The sequence below is a fragment of the Bos indicus x Bos taurus genome, chromosome 1, assembly GCF_003369695.1.
Source record: "Bos indicus x Bos taurus breed Angus x Brahman F1 hybrid chromosome 1, Bos_hybrid_MaternalHap_v2.0, whole genome shotgun sequence".
NCBI lineage: Eukaryota > Metazoa > Chordata > Mammalia > Artiodactyla > Bovidae > Bos > Bos indicus x Bos taurus.
In genome coordinates, this window is record NC_040076.1 from 27,017,661 (window position 1) to 27,035,919 (window position 18,259).

Below are 18,259 nucleotides of genomic sequence, written 5' to 3' on the forward strand. Positions count from 1 at the left end.
AGACTCAGGTTTGATCCCTGAGTCAGAAAGATCCCTTGAAGAAGAAAATGGCAACCCATTCCAGTATTCTTGCCTGGGAAATCTCATGGACAGAGGAGCCTGGCAAGCTACAGTCCATGGGGTGGCAAAGAGTGGACACAACTTAATGACTAAACAACAACAACAGCAACCCTTCATATTCCAAAAACTCACTAGCAACACATGTTTTCAAATGTCAGTAGCTACTATTCACTGGGAGCCCTCTATAAATGAGATATTGTATTAGATACTTCACAGTCTTTATGTAACCTTTACAATTACACTACAAGGTAAATATTATTTCCTTTAAAAAACAAAACGAACCAAAAAACCACTCTGCATGTTCCCCAAACTCACACATTTCATACAGAATCCAAATAAGCTTGACACTAAATCCAATGCTTTGTTTAATATCATCTAGCTTATTTACTACAATAAAGCAATCTGTTAAAATGATTGATTCCTACATATACTTGATAAATCTAACAAAAATGAAATAGGAAAAAAGGCAGCTCTTCTTGAAAGAGGCAGAATGACACAGATAGAAAATGAATTGAGAGAAAGATGAAATTTAAACCTGTGGTTGAAATTTGAATAAACCATCTACCTTATAATGATTTCATGTTAGTCACTCACTCATGTCCAACTCTTAGCAATGCCATGGACTGTAGCCCACCAGGCTCCTCTGTCCATGGGATTCTCTAGGCAAGGATACTGGAATGGGTTGCTAATTCCTTCTCCAGGGGATCTTTCCAAGCCAGGGATTGAACACAGGTCTCCTGCATTGCAGGCAGATTCATTATCATCTGACCCACTAGGGAAGCCCTTAAAAACCAACTTCCAGACATTCCCAGAGGGTGTGGAACTGCTTCCTTGTACACCCAGAGCACATTAACCGATTTGACCCACATGAACTTGTTCTACCTAAATAACACTTCTGAATCTTCTCTCCTGTCTCCACGAAACTATTGGTTTCTTAAAGAAGTCTTTCCTTTTCACATAAATTTTCTCTGGTATTTCTTTTCAAACTTAATTTTGTTTCTCCTTTTTCTAGTCGCATTTAATATTTTACAATGACAAAAAATCATTTAGTGATGACACAGACTATTATTTCCAATTAATGTATAAATTATATTTTATGGTTATCTTGACAAAAATAACATTAATATTACCATTTTCACATACAATTCTGATTTCATCAGTCAGATGATATTCTCTCCAATTGTTTCTTTACAGTGAAAACATTACAAGGAAACTACTATTCTATATAGTCAAAATAAACTCTTTTGTAATGTGCAGTAATATCACAAATTTAAAAGTTCTTATGGGAAAACCTATGTGATTTTGGATTTGACAATGCATTTTAGAAACAACATGAAAAGCATGATCCATAAAGGAAAAAAATATATACTCTGGACTTCATTAAAATTAAAAACTTTGGCTCCGCAAAAAGTGCTAGGAGAATAAATAGATAAGTCACATACTGGGAGAAAATATTTGTAAAAGACAAAACTGATAAAAGACTGTTTCCAAAATATACAAAGCACTCTTAAAAGTCAACAAGAAAACAAACAACTTGATTAAAAAATGGACAAAAGTTCTAAACAGACACTTCACTGAAGATGAAATACATATGGCAAATAGACATATGAAAACATGCCCAACATCAGATATTATTAGAGAACAGCAAATTAAGGCAAAAATCAGATACCATTACACAGCTATTAGAATGGCTAAAATCCAGAACACAGATGACACCAAATGCTGAGAAGGAAATGGAGCAACGCTGAACTCTCGTTCACTGCTGGGAAGAAGGCAAAATGGTGCATGGACGGTTTGGCATTTTTCTACAAAGCTAAGCTTAGTTTTAACAACAAAAGTATTTGGCGATGATGCTAAAAATAGGATTCAATGAAATAGGCTTTACACCATTGGCAAGTGAAATAATCTGAGTAATTGATTGACTAGTAGGTTGACTAAGGAGTAACACTAACTTCTTATCAGTATTAGTTGATCTTTGATTATATATCCACTATCTAACACTTAGAAACTACTCCTCTGTACATAATTTTAGTATACTTTTGAAAATAAAGTATTATAAGGCCATTCTTATATTGCATTGATATAAATATTCATAATAATTATTATATAGATTTATTATTAAAAGATTCCAATTTATAATAGACACCATTAAATTGATATTATCGCACCAACTTGTGGATAAACAGCACAGTATCTACTATTTTTTTCTACCTAAGAACTTCAGTGAAAAAAATACACAGTTATGCTAATAAAGACATATAACATTAATTTCAACACCACGCAGAGTGCTTAGAAATGTCAACTCTCATTATGGTAGTAGCACTGTAAGTGAATGGGCTTATTTTTCTGATTAATAGATTTCTAAACCTTAGAAAGACACTACTTCTGGAAGGGAAAAAACCATGAGGCTCTGAATGGATACATTTTAATCCTGTTTGTATTCTTATTATACTATTTTTTTCCTTTATGTTTGCCAAGCTTGTGGCTTTAAAATAAGGCACTATTACAAAAACCTGGTTGCCACTGAGTATTTGTACCTTTACATAAAACAGCTTAGAGGAGCATGTGGGCTACATCAGGCTCAATTTCCCTTCATATATCATATTTCATCAATTTGAAGTCATTGTTTCATATTTTGATTCTAAATTTTTACAGTTAATGGCATTTTAGAATAGCTGTGAGCCAGGCAGTGATTTTGATATGATTGACATTGACTGTCGCGCTATTCTTTGGTCAGAACTGTTGACACTGTAGTCATTTCAGTTAAGCTACATTCATTATGGGGATGTACAAGTTGAGTTTAATTATAATTTAAAATGTCTTCCCCAATTCCTCTATTGTCAGTAAATACATTGTCAGTAAATGCTATTGTTATTTGAAGCTTAAAACAAAAATTTGGGCATAGATTTAACACTGCTGAGAAAGTATTTATTGTTAGAGAAATGGCCAAAAATCTGTATTTTTTTGTGAAACAAAAATTAAGCTATTTAATAAAAGAAGGAAGAAACACTTAGGTAGCAAAAAGTGCCTGATTCCTGAGATACTTCAAAAGGATTGTTTGTCACCACCTAACTAAATGCATGAGAAACTGTCTATTCCTTCAGAAAGGAGAACGAAACTTGAAAGTATTAAGAGGTTGGTCTGATTAATGCATCACACAGAAATATTCTTAAGACATTGTGTCATGGCTTAATTGGTGGCACATTTTTTTCCTTAAAATGAGATAATAGAGATAGTACTGTCAAGTTACATTTGGAGAAATTCAGATTATTTAAAGAACATGAAATAAGCTATAAATTGTTAAAGATAAATAACACTTCCTCTTCTGAAACTACCTAAAAACCACAATATTCTCATATTAGAAAACAAAAATCCAGGAAAAGAAAAAATGGGTCCAATAGAAGAGACAAGAAGTGATTAGTGTCACAAAGTTATAAGAAAAATCTCTGACCCAGTGACAAGGTGAATAATGACATCATGAAGAAGACCCACAGCATAGGATGTGGGGCCACTACCCCCAGCTGACTACTTATACCATGCTTATGGTGGTAGTTATACCATGCTATGCTTTTGATTGAATTGCATGTCAAGCTGTGAGTCTATAAGAGTAAAACATTAATTTACAGAATGACTATTAACATAGATGGGAAAAATGTCATGTCTTGATTTTATCTTACTTCAAAGAGGATAGATAATAATTTTTTAACTTCTATAGCAGCCTTTATGTATATAAAGTCTATATGAATAATTTAGAAATATAAACACAAATACTATTTTATATGTGCATTTGTACTTCAATATAAGTAGTTTATATATATACATTCATTCATACATATATGTGTTATGACAATTATTTCATAGGTATGCATATATGTGTATATATATACATGTATATATATACACACATATAAAGCTATGTCATATCATTAAATGCCATGTCTTTCAAAATTTGCCCTGTGGATTATTTTTTAGGAAGAATGTCAGTTTTCATACTTTCAAGGCCCACATGCAACTTTTTATGTTAATTTATTTATATGTTCTTTTTAATAGTCTGGGATACCCATTTTATTTACTAATTACAGAATCAATAAAAAAATCATTTTCCAAGTAATTGTCCCATGTGAAAATATAGCAGAGGCTGAGTCTGTTTCTACAACAAAGGAAACAGGTGTGTGAACAGAGAAAAGCTGCAAGTAAAGAGAAAGAACAAATGAATGCTTACTAGGCAATCTGGGGAAAACAGCTGAATGAAGTAAAGACAGTGTCTCTGGCAAATAGAGAATTTTTTACGACAGGCTTTTTCTACCCTCAGGCACAATTACAACAGCTGTACGATATAGCCTCTATCAGTCATAATCTAGAACAGCGCCTCTCTATTAACCAAGCAATAGAGGAGCAAAATTACTTAGACCAGTCCATATGAGACACTCTGTTTGCTGCAATGCATTCTGATGGCTTAATTAGGTGAAGCGTGTGACACATGGGGTTTTTCAAGCCAGGTTCATCACAAAGGCCATATCGTCAAAGCAGAATGGTCCTGGGCTCTACAGCTAGATTACAAAGATGAGCTTCTTCATTGAGTGACCTATAGCTAATGAGGTCTGTTAGTTTGCTTCCATCTCCTTAAACAATTAGGGGAAGCCTTATACTAGTAGACCAAGGCTAATGAAGAGCATGGAACTGAGTACAGCTGGCAAATTCTCTCAAGATCTCATCTCTAGTTGAGTGACATTCTCTTGAAAATAAGGAATGCATTTTACTTTTTAAAGCATTTCTTCTCTTTAGACTCGACACTTCTATTTCCAATAGAAATAAGATTTCTAATCCTATTTAGCACCCACAAACACACATATATAAACAACAAGTAAACAAAGGTCACATCATGAAACCAAATGACATACAGTCAAGGAATATTTTAAATGTGCTTGTGTCAGTGAAGTGAGGAAAAAACCTGAGAAACACAATTACACTAAGAGAATAAATCATATATACTAGACATCTTAACAATGATTTATTCCATAGTTTGATTGCATTATTGATCTTATGAACACTAACTTGTTTAATTGTCCAAAAAAGTTTGAATGGCATTAATATCCGTACAAAAGATAATGGTAAATAATGTACATATATGCATATATACACAAGTGTATATATGAATGGTGACTTTAAATAGCATTATAAAGTCATTCAACTAAAGTCCAGCAAAAAACATAAAGCAAATATTGCTTCTAAAAACCAAATGGAAGTATACCTGAATACCTTTTCTATTTGATCTTGTAAAACAACTGTATATTGTAAGTCATCAAACAATAAATACACAAAAATAAAATCACCTCGTAGCATGCTCCTGTCTGCCTAATTTCATTAATGATGTCACCATCGGCCTATCTTCCAACAATGAGTCTTGAAGTCATTCGTGATGCCTCTCTCTCCTTCTTCTCCTCACTTTCTATCATCACCCAGTTTTTCTGACTCTACATCCTACACGTTTTATTTTCAAACATGTCCCTTTCCTATCTTTGTTGTCTGTATAGTGAGGCATCTGCCATAGTTTTAGCAATCTCTTCCTCTTGCTAATTTATTCATATATAAATAAACATTCCATGAATAATTTCTATACATTGCTTCCATTTTTTTGGTTATGATAATAATTCTAAAAACCCCCAACAGTGCTTTCCTCTCTTCTATTATAATGATAATTTATAATTGAAAAATTAGATGTACAATTTTTTTTCTTTTACTATTTTTTCCTTTACAGAGAAAAATAAAGTAAGAAGATACAATGCTGGTTTATATTTACATTGCTTCTTCCAACCTTAAAAAGTACTGTGCAGTGTTAAAAGTCAAATAGGTGTTGAATAAATAAATAAAAATAAAAGAAATAATTTGATGATAAATGAAACAATTAGATGGACCAACCACATTTCCACTGAATTACAGTTAAGAAAAAAAACTTATTTGGCTACTTCCCACCTTAAACTCTCCCATCAACTCCCTTTTGACCAGAGTTTATCTTTAAAACTGCTTAGCTCAGTATAAAATGTTCCTCAAGATTTGAATTTCAAATTACTCTCTGGACTATCTGCAAACATCCCTTAATATACATTTTTCCTTTCTACCAGCCAAACAAGAGTTCTCACAGTCATCGTGACTCTGTCTCCTGGCATGAGCCCCAAATTTTCTTTCCCCACTCAGAGAGAACTCCTAAAACTCAGGTACCTACCCCATAGTAGGAACTTAATTAATGGACTGTTTTTGTTCACCTGCTTTGTGAGGTCTTTCATGAGCTCCTCGAATTGTTCTACAGATAACCTCATCCTTACTTATTGGACATGTCTTTTTTTCCCCTCAATGGCACTTGTAATTAGCTACTGTCCCACTATACCCATACAGTTCAGACTGGGCCAGTGACATTTGATTTTAGACAATAATGAGATTATCATCAATGTTAGTAAGAGCAACTCCTTATAATAATATCCAAATTATTTGATCATTTAATCTATCATTCAGATAAAAATAACACGGGATAATTCTGACATTCTTTCTGAGGGGTAAACTGACATAAGGAGAGAAGTAATTGGACAAAGTAACATAACTAATACATAGCAAAGACACGGTTCAAATACAGCCCTTCTGAGCCAAAGGTCACCTTTTCTCTGCTATGAACTTTTGATACTCTTGATGTTTCCTGAGTTGTCCTTCTTCTCTTCTTTCTTTCCCTTCTTTCCTCCTGTCCTTTTCTTCTTTCCATCCACCCTTTCTCTTTATGGGTATGTTCTTCTATTATTTTTAAACAAAATTTGAAAAGCAGTATACAAAAAATATCTGGTTTATTTAATGATTTTCTTCTAGTGTTCTATAATGCTTATAGAAATGTGTAAAATTAAGTTTTTATTCTATTTAGTTTGTAGTGACTATTGGTTTTAGATATCATATTCATGCATAAGTCATAAATTCATACTTTGTCTTTTTACAGTCCCTAACAGATCTGACTTACCCACTACCAATACAATATCATAAAGTTTAAAAATAAAATAAAATTTAAAAAAATAAAAATTGCAAGGGGGAAAAAAAAAATAAACACAGTGACAGTGTCAGCCAACAATTCAGCTGGGGCTCATGAAAATATTTCATTCATTTGAAAATCAAAAGACGAAAATAAACATTTACAGTCAAAGATTATATTCATGTTGATGCCAACACAATTTTAATAAACAGTGTTTTATGCTCTTTCATGGCAAAAAACTCCACAAAGGCAGAAGTAGCTATGGCTCCCATTAGTCATAATGCAACTCTGATTCTTAGCCTTTTTTTCAGAAAGTTTACATAACTCATAAATTATTCTAATTTGGATATAAATTCCCAGCCACTTATGTCTGAGACAATACTTTATTAAGACTGGGACAAAGTTTAGGAAACCTTTTACCTATTAGGCAAAACTAAGTTAGAATCTGTAAAGACATGTTTAATTATACAGGTTAATTTTCACGATTGATTTCCTCAGTGGCTATTTTCTTGAGCTATTGCCTCAAAATTGTATTTTTCAAACTATAAATAATATTATAAGACAAAATAGCAAGAAACGTAAGTAAAACAATGCAAAATAAACAGCATTAGCCTTAAATTTGTTCTCCCAATTCCTTGCAATATATATAAAATAAATATCTTCAAATATTTTCATCTCTTTATACAGATAATAAGTAGTTTTGAACCTGTTTATTATGTCAACCTAAACTTTGTCAAAAGCTATAGTTCTTAAATGTTCTGTGTACTACATTAATAGAGGGTATTTGTAAAACTTCTGGTTCCTTGGGTCAAAACCAGGCTCTCTGCTTCAGTGGATCTATTATGGGCCATTGGCAACTTTAGTTTTAATAAACATTCAAAAAATATATATTTATGAAAAAAATATACGGAAAAAATATTGAGAAACACTTTTCTGGTCATACAGATTTACTAAGTAGCCTTTATAATCAACCCATGTTTTTAATAGTAAAATTTCTATCAATGCATAATTGGAAGAGTTAAATAACATTTTAAAGTAATTTTAAGTCTGAATATTTTATTCTAGTAGAAGAGACAAGCACCTTTGTAAATTTTTAAAATTAATTGATACACTTCTGAATAGTCAGTGCAACTTAAAAAAAAAAAACAAACTACCTAAGAACAAGCAATACTATAGTCTCCAAATAATATATACATTTTTCTTATCAATTTCCCATGGCTACTGTGCTATAGAAACTAATAACAACTTTTGAAAAAAAAAATTGTGGATAAAACCCTTTGTGGAATGCATAGATGAAACATTCTTAGTTAAATAAATTAGTCAAATAAAAAATGTTTAAAGATTCTATCATATTTTAATTTCAGAAACTGATGTATAGAATGGTCTTATGGACTCTGTTGGAGAGGGAGAGGGTGGGAAGATTTGGGAGAATGGCATTGAAACATGTATAATATCATGTATGAAACGAGTCGCCAGTCCAGGTTCGATGCAAGATACTGGATGCTTGGGGCTGGTGCACTGGGACGACCCAGAGGGATGGTATGGGGAGGGAGGAGGGAGGAGGGTTCAGGATGGGGAACAAATGTATACCTGTGGCGGATTCATTTCGATATTTGGCAAAACTAATATAATATTGTAAAGTTTAAAAATAAAATAAAATTAAAAAAAAAGAAACTTACTTTCTTTTTTTTTTGCATTATACAGAAGATTTTTAAAATCTGAAATAATCCCTCAAATCTATTCAAAATCTACTGGGAATTTAACACATAAAACTAATCACAAAACTTAGGGAAGCTTTGGAGTTGTATGTACATACTTCCTATTATTTCTAGAATTTTGTGTAAAGAATTATTTCATTAACATTTGCAATTTATCCATGGATGATTCAGGTCCAGATAACACTTAGCTCCTTGCCATTACCATCCTTTGACTAAAGCATCAAGGAACTGAAGTGGTGGTGGCTGGGGATGGGTGGATGGGTGGGGAGGGTAAGCAGTGAATCATTTCAGACAATTTCACACTCAAGGCTTGTTGACATGAGGCCGGGCAAAGGAAATAACCCTGTCAGCACCTGCATCTTTAATGAAGGACAGCACTGCTGCACATTCAGAGAAGAGAGAGGGAAAAATAAATCACATTTAACTCTAAAGTGGGCTGTCAGATGTATTCAAAGAGAAATGCAACCCTGTGCACTTTCTCATCCTCACATATCTCCATTTAAAATCTTACAATATATACTTAGAATTCAACATTTTCATCATTGATGTTCTTCCGATTTTCAATTCAGCCAACTATATATAAAATGTATACTTTTAAAACATATCATTTAACATTTGTTTTTTATTATCTTTATGACATCCTTTGCAATCAGAGGTAGATATTCAAAATGGAAGATGGGTAACTGTCAGGGTTCTTCATAGCAGAGATTAAATAAACATCTGGCCTAGCCCAGGTAAGCATGCCTCAAGAGATAACCACAGTTGATTTAAGAGTTTTTTATATGTGAATAAGAGATGAGGAAAATTGAAAAGATGAACATCTAACTGGTTTTATTACAGAGTCTTTAATGGGCTCTCTATACACCAAAGGCAGCAACTCAAACGGGCAAGGGACACTCATTCCTAGGATCCACCTCTTAATTATTCCATTTCTTTTAAAATGGGTTAAATTTTCACCAAAAAGAGTATTTTTTCATTTCAAGTGGACATCTAATTTCCAGTCATTTCTGATCTACCAACCACTTCACAGACAATGTTTTAAAACATAACAGTTTTAAAAATGTGGGGAGGGAGGAGGGAGGAGGGTTCAGGATGGGGAACACATGTATGCCTGTGGCGGATTCATTTTGATATTTGGCAAAACTAATACAATTATGTAAAGTTTAAAAATAAAATAAAATTAAAAAAAAAAAAAAACCCTGAGCTTGGTAATCTATCAATTCAAGCATTCTTTTAATATTGAATCACACCTAGTAACCACATCATAGGATTTCCCTGGTGGCTCAGTGGTAAAGAAAGAATCTGCCTGCCAATGCAAGAGGTGCAGGTTTGATCCGTGAGTCAGGAAGATTCTCTGGAGAAGGAAATGGTAACCCACTCCTGTATTTTTGCTTTGGAAATCCCATGGACAGCAGAGCCTGGTAGACTACAGTCCATGGGGTCACAAGAGTTGAACGCAACCTATCAACTAAACAACAGCAAAACCTCATCACAGTGTGAGTGAAAACCTCTTTATTATGTGAAAATGAAATAATCTTCATTATGATAGCTGTCTTCATAGCTTTTTAATTAGGCATCTTGTACCCTGAGGGATCTTGTTCTGGTAGATGCTCTACTCACAGCTCATCAAGTTACATTCTAAAGACATATACGCCTCCTTAGTTTTTTAGAAACATGGTACTTTTTTTTTTGTTTTGTTCTACTTATCTGACTTTTGAAATTAATTTCTTATGAAGGAGGATATTCTTTCTTAAGGGAAAGATTAGAAGCAAATCAGCTGAATGAGAAACTGCGTTTTGAAAAAGTCACTGGTATTCAATCGTCTGTCTTTGATCTTCTGAGCTATGTTAAACTCAGTTCAGGTCAAGGGCCTCTACTGAACGTAATAAAGCTGGAACAGCAACAGGAAGAATCAGGATCTCACTTCATGTGAGATCTCACTTCACTTTAATGTAAAGGAGGAGAGATTTTGAGACTGAGGACTCCTTTCAATAGATTTTCTAATCTCCTTAGCCTGAAACCAACGTTTCTGGATGGAGGCAGTTAAGAAAATCCACTCTGCAGATGTTCCTTTTCAAAGCTAACAGTGTATTTCTTTTGACAGGTAAATCACTTTGAAATAATTCTTGAACTCTCTGGTCCTGGACAGGAAAGACATTTAGGTTTATAAATCCCAATTTTGGGGGTATCCTTGCTTCTCTTCAAGGCATTGTCTCAAAATAGGCCTTGAGTTTCTAATCTGTATAACATATTTTTGCTAACTGCTAGCCAATTGATCATCTATGTACCTGATCTATAGATTGTATTAAATAAACTCATGCATTTTAAGCTCTCTTTAGTCTTGAAATGCTTGCATGTAAGATAGTAAGTTTTGATAAATTTTGGAATTAAGTGTTCAAGTTGATATGTCTTCTTTGAATTTATATATTTTCTTGACTACAAAGGTAACTCTATGTTACACAGATAAATCTTACACCCATTACGTACCATATACTTTGTACACACAATCTATATATGTAGAAGTAATCTACATATCTAGATTAATAAAGATGACTAACACCACACTAGACCATTTTGAGATTTGATTACCTGGTCAAAAACTATATTATGGGCTAAATTTATTGACCTGGAGCAGTTATTAGCTGATAAGGACAATTGCATCGACACTATACCTGAAACTATAGTCACAGCTTACAAAACACTTTCATATAATCTTTTTAATCCTGATACTTTGAAATACAACAAACTATTTTATATTTATATTTGCATTTTAATACACTTAAAAATGTTTAACATTTTTTCATATTGTCATTTTTTGATTTGGATTCATTCACTAATTTTAGTCAGTACTCAGCAAAAGAATGGCAAGATAATAGAATGGACAGGTTAAAATGAAAAACTTTAGTGGTTTAGTAATAATTTCAGAGTGTCACTCTAACAGAGTACAAAGCAGATAAACAGACTTTGCTACAACAGACTTTAACTTTGCTATATACTTCCACCCTCTGGAAATACTTTTAACAGATCTAAATACACTTTTTGTTCATAACTCTTTTATTTCTAAATAAATATATCAATTTTAACCCACCAGGAGAAAAATTCAAATTCCAAGATTATAAATATTTGAAAATCTGATTTGTATGTGGATATGCATGATAAGTTACAAATAGTTATGAATATTAAAACAAGGAGAAAAAAAAAACTCAGGCTTCACATTTTGGTTTAATAAAACACCAAATGTCATTATTTTATAGATAACTTGGCTAAATTATGATGATGTATTAAAATATATCCAAGTTAACTATCATTTCCCCATAGTTTTAACTATGAGGAACATTGACATTACATTCTGATTAGTGTGTTAATACATTTTTCTTTTTTCCTCTACCTTAAAATGGAATTTAATCAAGTTCCTACAAAAGAGCTTAAGGAAAGCTTTATACAGAACCATTAATGAAATTATGATATCAAGGAACAAGATTTCTAACATTGTGAAAAACAACAGTAACCACAGCAGCAACACACAGCAAGTTGCATTTTTATTCTGACATTGTTCCACCTGTGAATTAGCATATCACTACTCCAAAGGAATTTCAGGTATGTTTCCCTTTTTCTGATATTTCTTTCCTACGGTACTAACATGTACAGTGACTTTGATATTCTTTTTGTGTCACCCACACAAGTACTTTGCTCCCAACTATAATTGTTCTTCCACTACTCTAACTCACTTAGTAATTTTTAACACATTTCAGTAACAGTAGATTTTTGTGAATCTTCTCAGTTTCTCTAGGAAATTAACAAAGTGCTGTATACTCAAGAATAATATTTGATTTCTGAAATTTCTCAGCACACACACTTAAGAAACCATTCACTCAGACTTACAAGTTCCACAGAAAACAAACAAATTCAATTTACAACACATAAAATAAAAATGAACTTAAAGCAAAGAAGAAATGCTGATCACGGTTTGATGAGACAAATGCATGGCACTTACCTGGAATAAGCTGTGCCAGGAACAAGTGACTTTTTGACAAGCTGAGGAGTGATATTATGGCCAAAAAAGGAGCATGTGTCCATTTCATCTTTGTCCCTTCCTTGCATTACACCCAGCCAGTTATACAGATATGTTTTATCTAGGAGGAAAAAAAAAAAACAAACAGAATTGTTTTCATGGTTAGCTATGTTGAGATAGAGATAATATTAAAAATATTTTGTGAAAAATCATAGTGCAAATGCCTTTAAAATGTCATTTATCAAAATTATAAAACATAAATAGTTAAAATGAATACAACTTATACAAAGTGTATTTTGGGATATACCTTTTGAGCAAATATAGTACTTATTAATTTTGAAAATTCATTTTTAGCAGATATCAATAGCAAATGATTCCTTGGTTTTCTCTATCCGTTAGGGGATGACAGATCAGTGTTTCTGATTTCCTATCACTTGATACAGAATGCTCTCATCAAGCCTAGAACCTCTACTGTTATTCATTCACTAAATAAATATTTACATGCTGTTCATAAAAAGCCAGTCACTATACTTTTTGAGGACACAGCAAAAGAAAAATTAAAAAAGGAACTAAATTCTATCTTCATTCAGGCACATAAATATAATGTGAGGCCATTTTAGTTAGTTCAGTTGCTCAGTCATGTCCGACTCTTTGCGACCCCATGAATTGCAGCACACCAGGCCTCCCTGTCCATCACCAACTCCTGGAGTTCACCCAAACTCATATCCATTGAGTCGGTGATGCCATCCAGCCATCTCACCCTCTGTCGTCCCCTTCTCCTCCTGTCCCCAATCCCTCCCAGCATCAGGGTCTTTTCCAATGAGTCAACTCTTCACATAAGCTGGCCAAAGTATTGGAGTTTCAGCTTTAGCATCATTCCTTCCAAAGAAATCCCAGGGCTGATCTCCTTTAGGACGGACTGGTTGGATCTCCTTGCAGTCCAAGAGACTCTCAAGAGTCTTCTGCAACACCACAGTTCAAAAGCATCAATTCTTTGGCGCTCAGCTTTCTTCACAGTCCAACTGTCACATCCATACATGACCACTGGAAAAACCATAACCTTGACTAGATGGACCTTTGTTGGCAAAACAATGTCTCTGCTTTTCAATATGCTATCTAGGTTGGTCATAACTTTCCTTCCAAGGAGTAAGCGTCTTTTAATTTCATGGCTGCAATCACCAACTGCAGTGATTTTGGGGCCCAAAAAAATAAAGTCTGACACTGTTTCCACTGTTTCCCCATCTATTTCCCATGAAGTGATGGGACCAGATGCCATGATCTTCGTTTTCTGAATATTGAGCTTTAAGCCAACTTTTTCACTCTCCTCTTTCACTTTCATCAAGAGGCTTTTTAGTTCCTCTTCACTTCTTGCTATAAGGGTGGTGTCATCTGCATATCTGAGGTTATTGATATTTCTCCTGGCAATCTTGATTCCACCTTGTGCTTCTTCCAGTCCAGTGTTTCTCATGATGTACTCTGCATAGAAGTTAAATAAGCAGGGTGACAATATACAGCCTTGACGTACTCCTTTTCCTATTTGGAACCAGTCTGTTCTTCCATGTCCAGTTCTACCTGTTGCTTCCTGACCTGCATATAGGTTTCTCAAGAGGCAGGTCAAGTGGTCTGGTATTCCCATCTCTTTCAGAATCTTCCACAGTTTATTGTGATTCACACAATCAAAGGCTTTGGCATTTTAGTTACATCAATTTATAAACAAATAAAAAAAAAGAACTTTTATAGCTGTTCTATTCTAAACAAGGCACTGTGTATGAATTGTGAAGGGCCCAAGAAACACCAGATAGTGCTTGGTAGAAAACAGTATGGAGAAGGAAATGGCAATCCATTCCAGTGTTCTTGCCTGGAGAATCCCAGGGATGGAGGAGCCTGGTGGGCTGACGTCTATGGGGTCACACAGAGTTGGACATGATTGAAGTGACTTAGCAGCAGCAGCAGGACTGGTGCTGAAGCTGAAACCCCAGTACTTTGGCCACCTGATGTGAAGAGTTGACTCATTGAAAAGGACCCTGATGCTGGGAAAGATTGATGGCAAAAGGAGAAGGGGGTGGCAGAGGATGAGATGGTTGGATGTCATCACCAACTCAGTGGACATGAATTTGAGTAAACTCCAGGAGAGAGTGGAGAATAGGAGAGCCTGGCACGGTGCATTCACGAGGTCACAAAAAGGCGGACACAATAGTGACTCAACAACAACAACAACCACAACAACAATATGTGTGTGCATGTTTTTCCCTAATAGTATATTGGTGCATTCAGGGAACTATAAGAGGGGCTGTTTAGCTTGTGATATTAGCCAGGATATAATAAGATAGCAAACTGAAAAGATAAAGAAAGGTAATGAGGAGCCAGTACAGAGTTTAACGATAATATGATCTAAACCACACCTGTCCCTAGGTATCCACAGGGGATTTGTTCTAAGAACCCCCATGGATACCAAAACCTGCAAATGCTCAAGTACCTTATAAAAAAATGGCATAACATCTCCTGTATTTTAAATCATCTCCAGATTATTTATAATGCCTAATACAATAAAATGCTATGTAAGTAGTTGTAAATACAGTGTAAATGCTATGTAAATCACTGCCAGTACACAACAAATTCAAGTTTTGCTTTTTGGAACTTTCTAAATTTATTCTTTAATATTTTTGATCTTTAGTTTAATCCACAGTTATGGAGTCCATGGATATGGGAAGATTGACTGTATTTAGAAGATAACTCTGAGAGGAATGTGAAGGATAAAGAAATTATGAGGGAAATTAGCACAGAGGCCATGCAGAAATGTATAATGGATGCTTACAAAGGACAATGGCAGACAAAAAGGAATATATGCTAGTGTTGGGGTGGGAGGCAGGTAGGTGACATTATGCAAATACACTTTGTGGAACTTGGCAAATGATTAGATTTGGGAGATAGGAAGTGGAAGGACATTTATTCATTTATTCAAAACTATATCTATAAATCTATTGCAATATAAAATGTAATTTATTCCCAAAGAAAAATAAAACTCTGTCACTCATTTTTGTGACATTCAGACTTCCAACTAGAAAAAAGGATGACAAACTTCATTCTGTCAGTTTATCTGCACAAAGCTATCGTCAATCTGCCTATTTCAGCTGAGCAGTCCTTACTTTATTACTTACCAATGCAGAGTTAATTGCCAAGTTTTCCTTGACAAAGCTGCCTACTCCTCCTGCCAGTCAGCTGCAATCATCTAACCGTACTGAAGATATCTGAGGATTATTTCTTCCCTCTTAAAAATTCTGCAAGCAACTACTGTCTGAGCTAGAACTCTGCCTCCAAAGAAATATTCCTGATTACTAAAGGTTCATATTTGTTGTCTTATCTTCCTTGTTTGGGGCTTAATGTCCTTGTAACTTCCTTTTTTTAGTTAATTGTTATTGGAATATAGTTGATTTATTTTGCAACTATTTTTATTCTGGTATATCATTCATAAATGAAATTATATACCCACATTATCTTTCACACATCATCTTTCTTTCTTAAGAGTCAAATGAGACCAGAAAGTAGATTAGATTTCTATAGATAGCACAAGCCTAGATGTACACTTCTACTCTTCAATTCATGCAGTTGTTAGTTTGTCTAGAGGCTCTTTTTCAGGGTTATCCATTGACTGTTTTGGCTTATAGTCGCATTTTTCACAATGCTCACATGGTCACAATGTGACCATGATTAGCTCTTCCAGAGATAATGTGTAAATACAAAGCATTCTTCTAGGGGGTTCCCTGGTGACTCAGAAGGTAAAGAATCCACCTGCAATGCAGGAGACCTGGTTTATCCCTGGGTTGGAAAGATCCCTGGAAAATAGAATGGTTACCTGCTCCAGTATGTTTGCCTAGAGAATTCCATGGACAGAGAAGCCTGGCAGGCTACAGTCAATGGGGTCATAAAGAGTCAGACATGACTCTTGGTTGAACTCCTATAAGTTACAGTAAGAGGCAGATATTTATTTCAAATTTCTAAAATGTTTTAGGATGTTGTTCAGTTACTCAGTCATGTCTGACTCTTTGCATCCCTATGGATTGCAGCATGCAAGACTTCCTTTTCTTTCACCATCTCCCAGAGCTTGCTCAAACTCAAACATATTTTTATTATCTAAGAACAATTTTGTGAATTTACATAGTCAGTGGCTAGTATTATAATATGATTTTGAGTTAGGACTCACAAATCCAAAGTGGCAACTGCATTGTTCGCTACATTCACACATCACAATACATTGAAGTTTTGATCTTCAAATCTTCTCTGAAAAGGAAAGTTCAGTTCAGTTCAGTTCAGTCAGTCATGTCCGACTCTTTGCAACTGCATGGACTGCAGCACGCCAGGCCTCCCTGTCCATCACCAACTCCCAGAGTTTACTCTAACCCATGTCCATTGAGTTGGTGATACCATCCAACCATCTCATCCTCTGTCATCCCCTTCTCCTCCCAGCTTCAATCTTTCCCAGCATCAGGGTCTTTTCAAATGAATCAGTTCTTTGCATCAGGTGCAAAGTATTGGAGTTTCAGCTTCAACATCAGTCCTTCCAATGAACACCCAGGACTGATCTCCTTTAGGATGGACTGGTTGGATCTCCTTGCCATCCAAGGGACTTTTAAGAGTCTTCTCCAACACCACAGTTCAAAAGCATCAATTCTTCGGCACTCAGCTTTCTTTATAGTCCAACTCTCACATCCGTACATGACTACTGGAAAAACCATAGCTTTGGCTAGATGGAACTTTGTTGACAAAGTAATGTCTCTGCTTTTTAATATGCTGTCTAGGTTGGTCTTAACTTTCTTTCCAAGGAGTAAGTATCTTTTAATTAAATGGCTGCAGTCACCATCTGTAGTGATTTTGGAGACCCCTCCCCCCAAAATAAAGTCTGACACTGTTTCCACTGTTTCCCCGTCTATTTGCCATGAAGCAATGGGACTGGATACCATGATCTTAGTTTGCTGAATGTTGAGATTTAAGCCAGCTTTTTCACTCTCCACTTTCACTTTCATCAAGAGGCTTTTGAGTTCCTCTTCACTTTCTGCCATAAGGGTGGTGTCATCTGCATATCTGAGTTTATTGATATTTCTCCCGGAAATCTTGATTCCAACTTGTGTTTCTTCCAGTCTAGCATTTCTCATGATGTACTCTGCATATAAGTTAAATAAACAGGGTGACAATATACAGCCTTGACGAACTCCTTTTCCTATTTGGAACCAGTCTGTTGTTCCATGTCCAGTTTTAACTGTTGCTTCCTGACCTACATACAGACTTCTCAAGAGGCAGCTCAGGTGGTCTGGTATTCCCATCTCTTTAAGAAATTCTGAGTTTGTTGTGGTCAAAGGCATTGTCAATAAAGCTGAAGTAGATGTTTTTATGGAACTCTCTTGCTTTTTCAATGATCCAGTGGATGTTGGCAATTTGATCTCTGGTTTTTCTGCCTTTTCTAAGGCC

General features: G+C 34.7%; 1 protein-coding gene across 5 annotated transcripts in view; it reads right to left on the reverse strand.

Annotated features, from left to right (window-relative positions):
* The window catches only part of ROBO1 (roundabout guidance receptor 1), a 1,292,504-nt gene that overhangs the window by 1,120,738 nt on the left and 153,507 nt on the right, over positions 1–18,259 (reverse strand). For all 5 annotated transcript variants that reach the window (XM_027550396.1, XM_027550463.1, XM_027550842.1 and 2 more), the window contains exon 2: positions 12,779–12,917. In XM_027550396.1, the coding sequence (XP_027406197.1) occupies positions 12,779–12,866 (88 nt within the window). In that variant the 5' untranslated portion in view covers positions 12,867–12,917. The remainder of the gene's footprint in view (positions 1–12,778; positions 12,918–18,259) is intronic.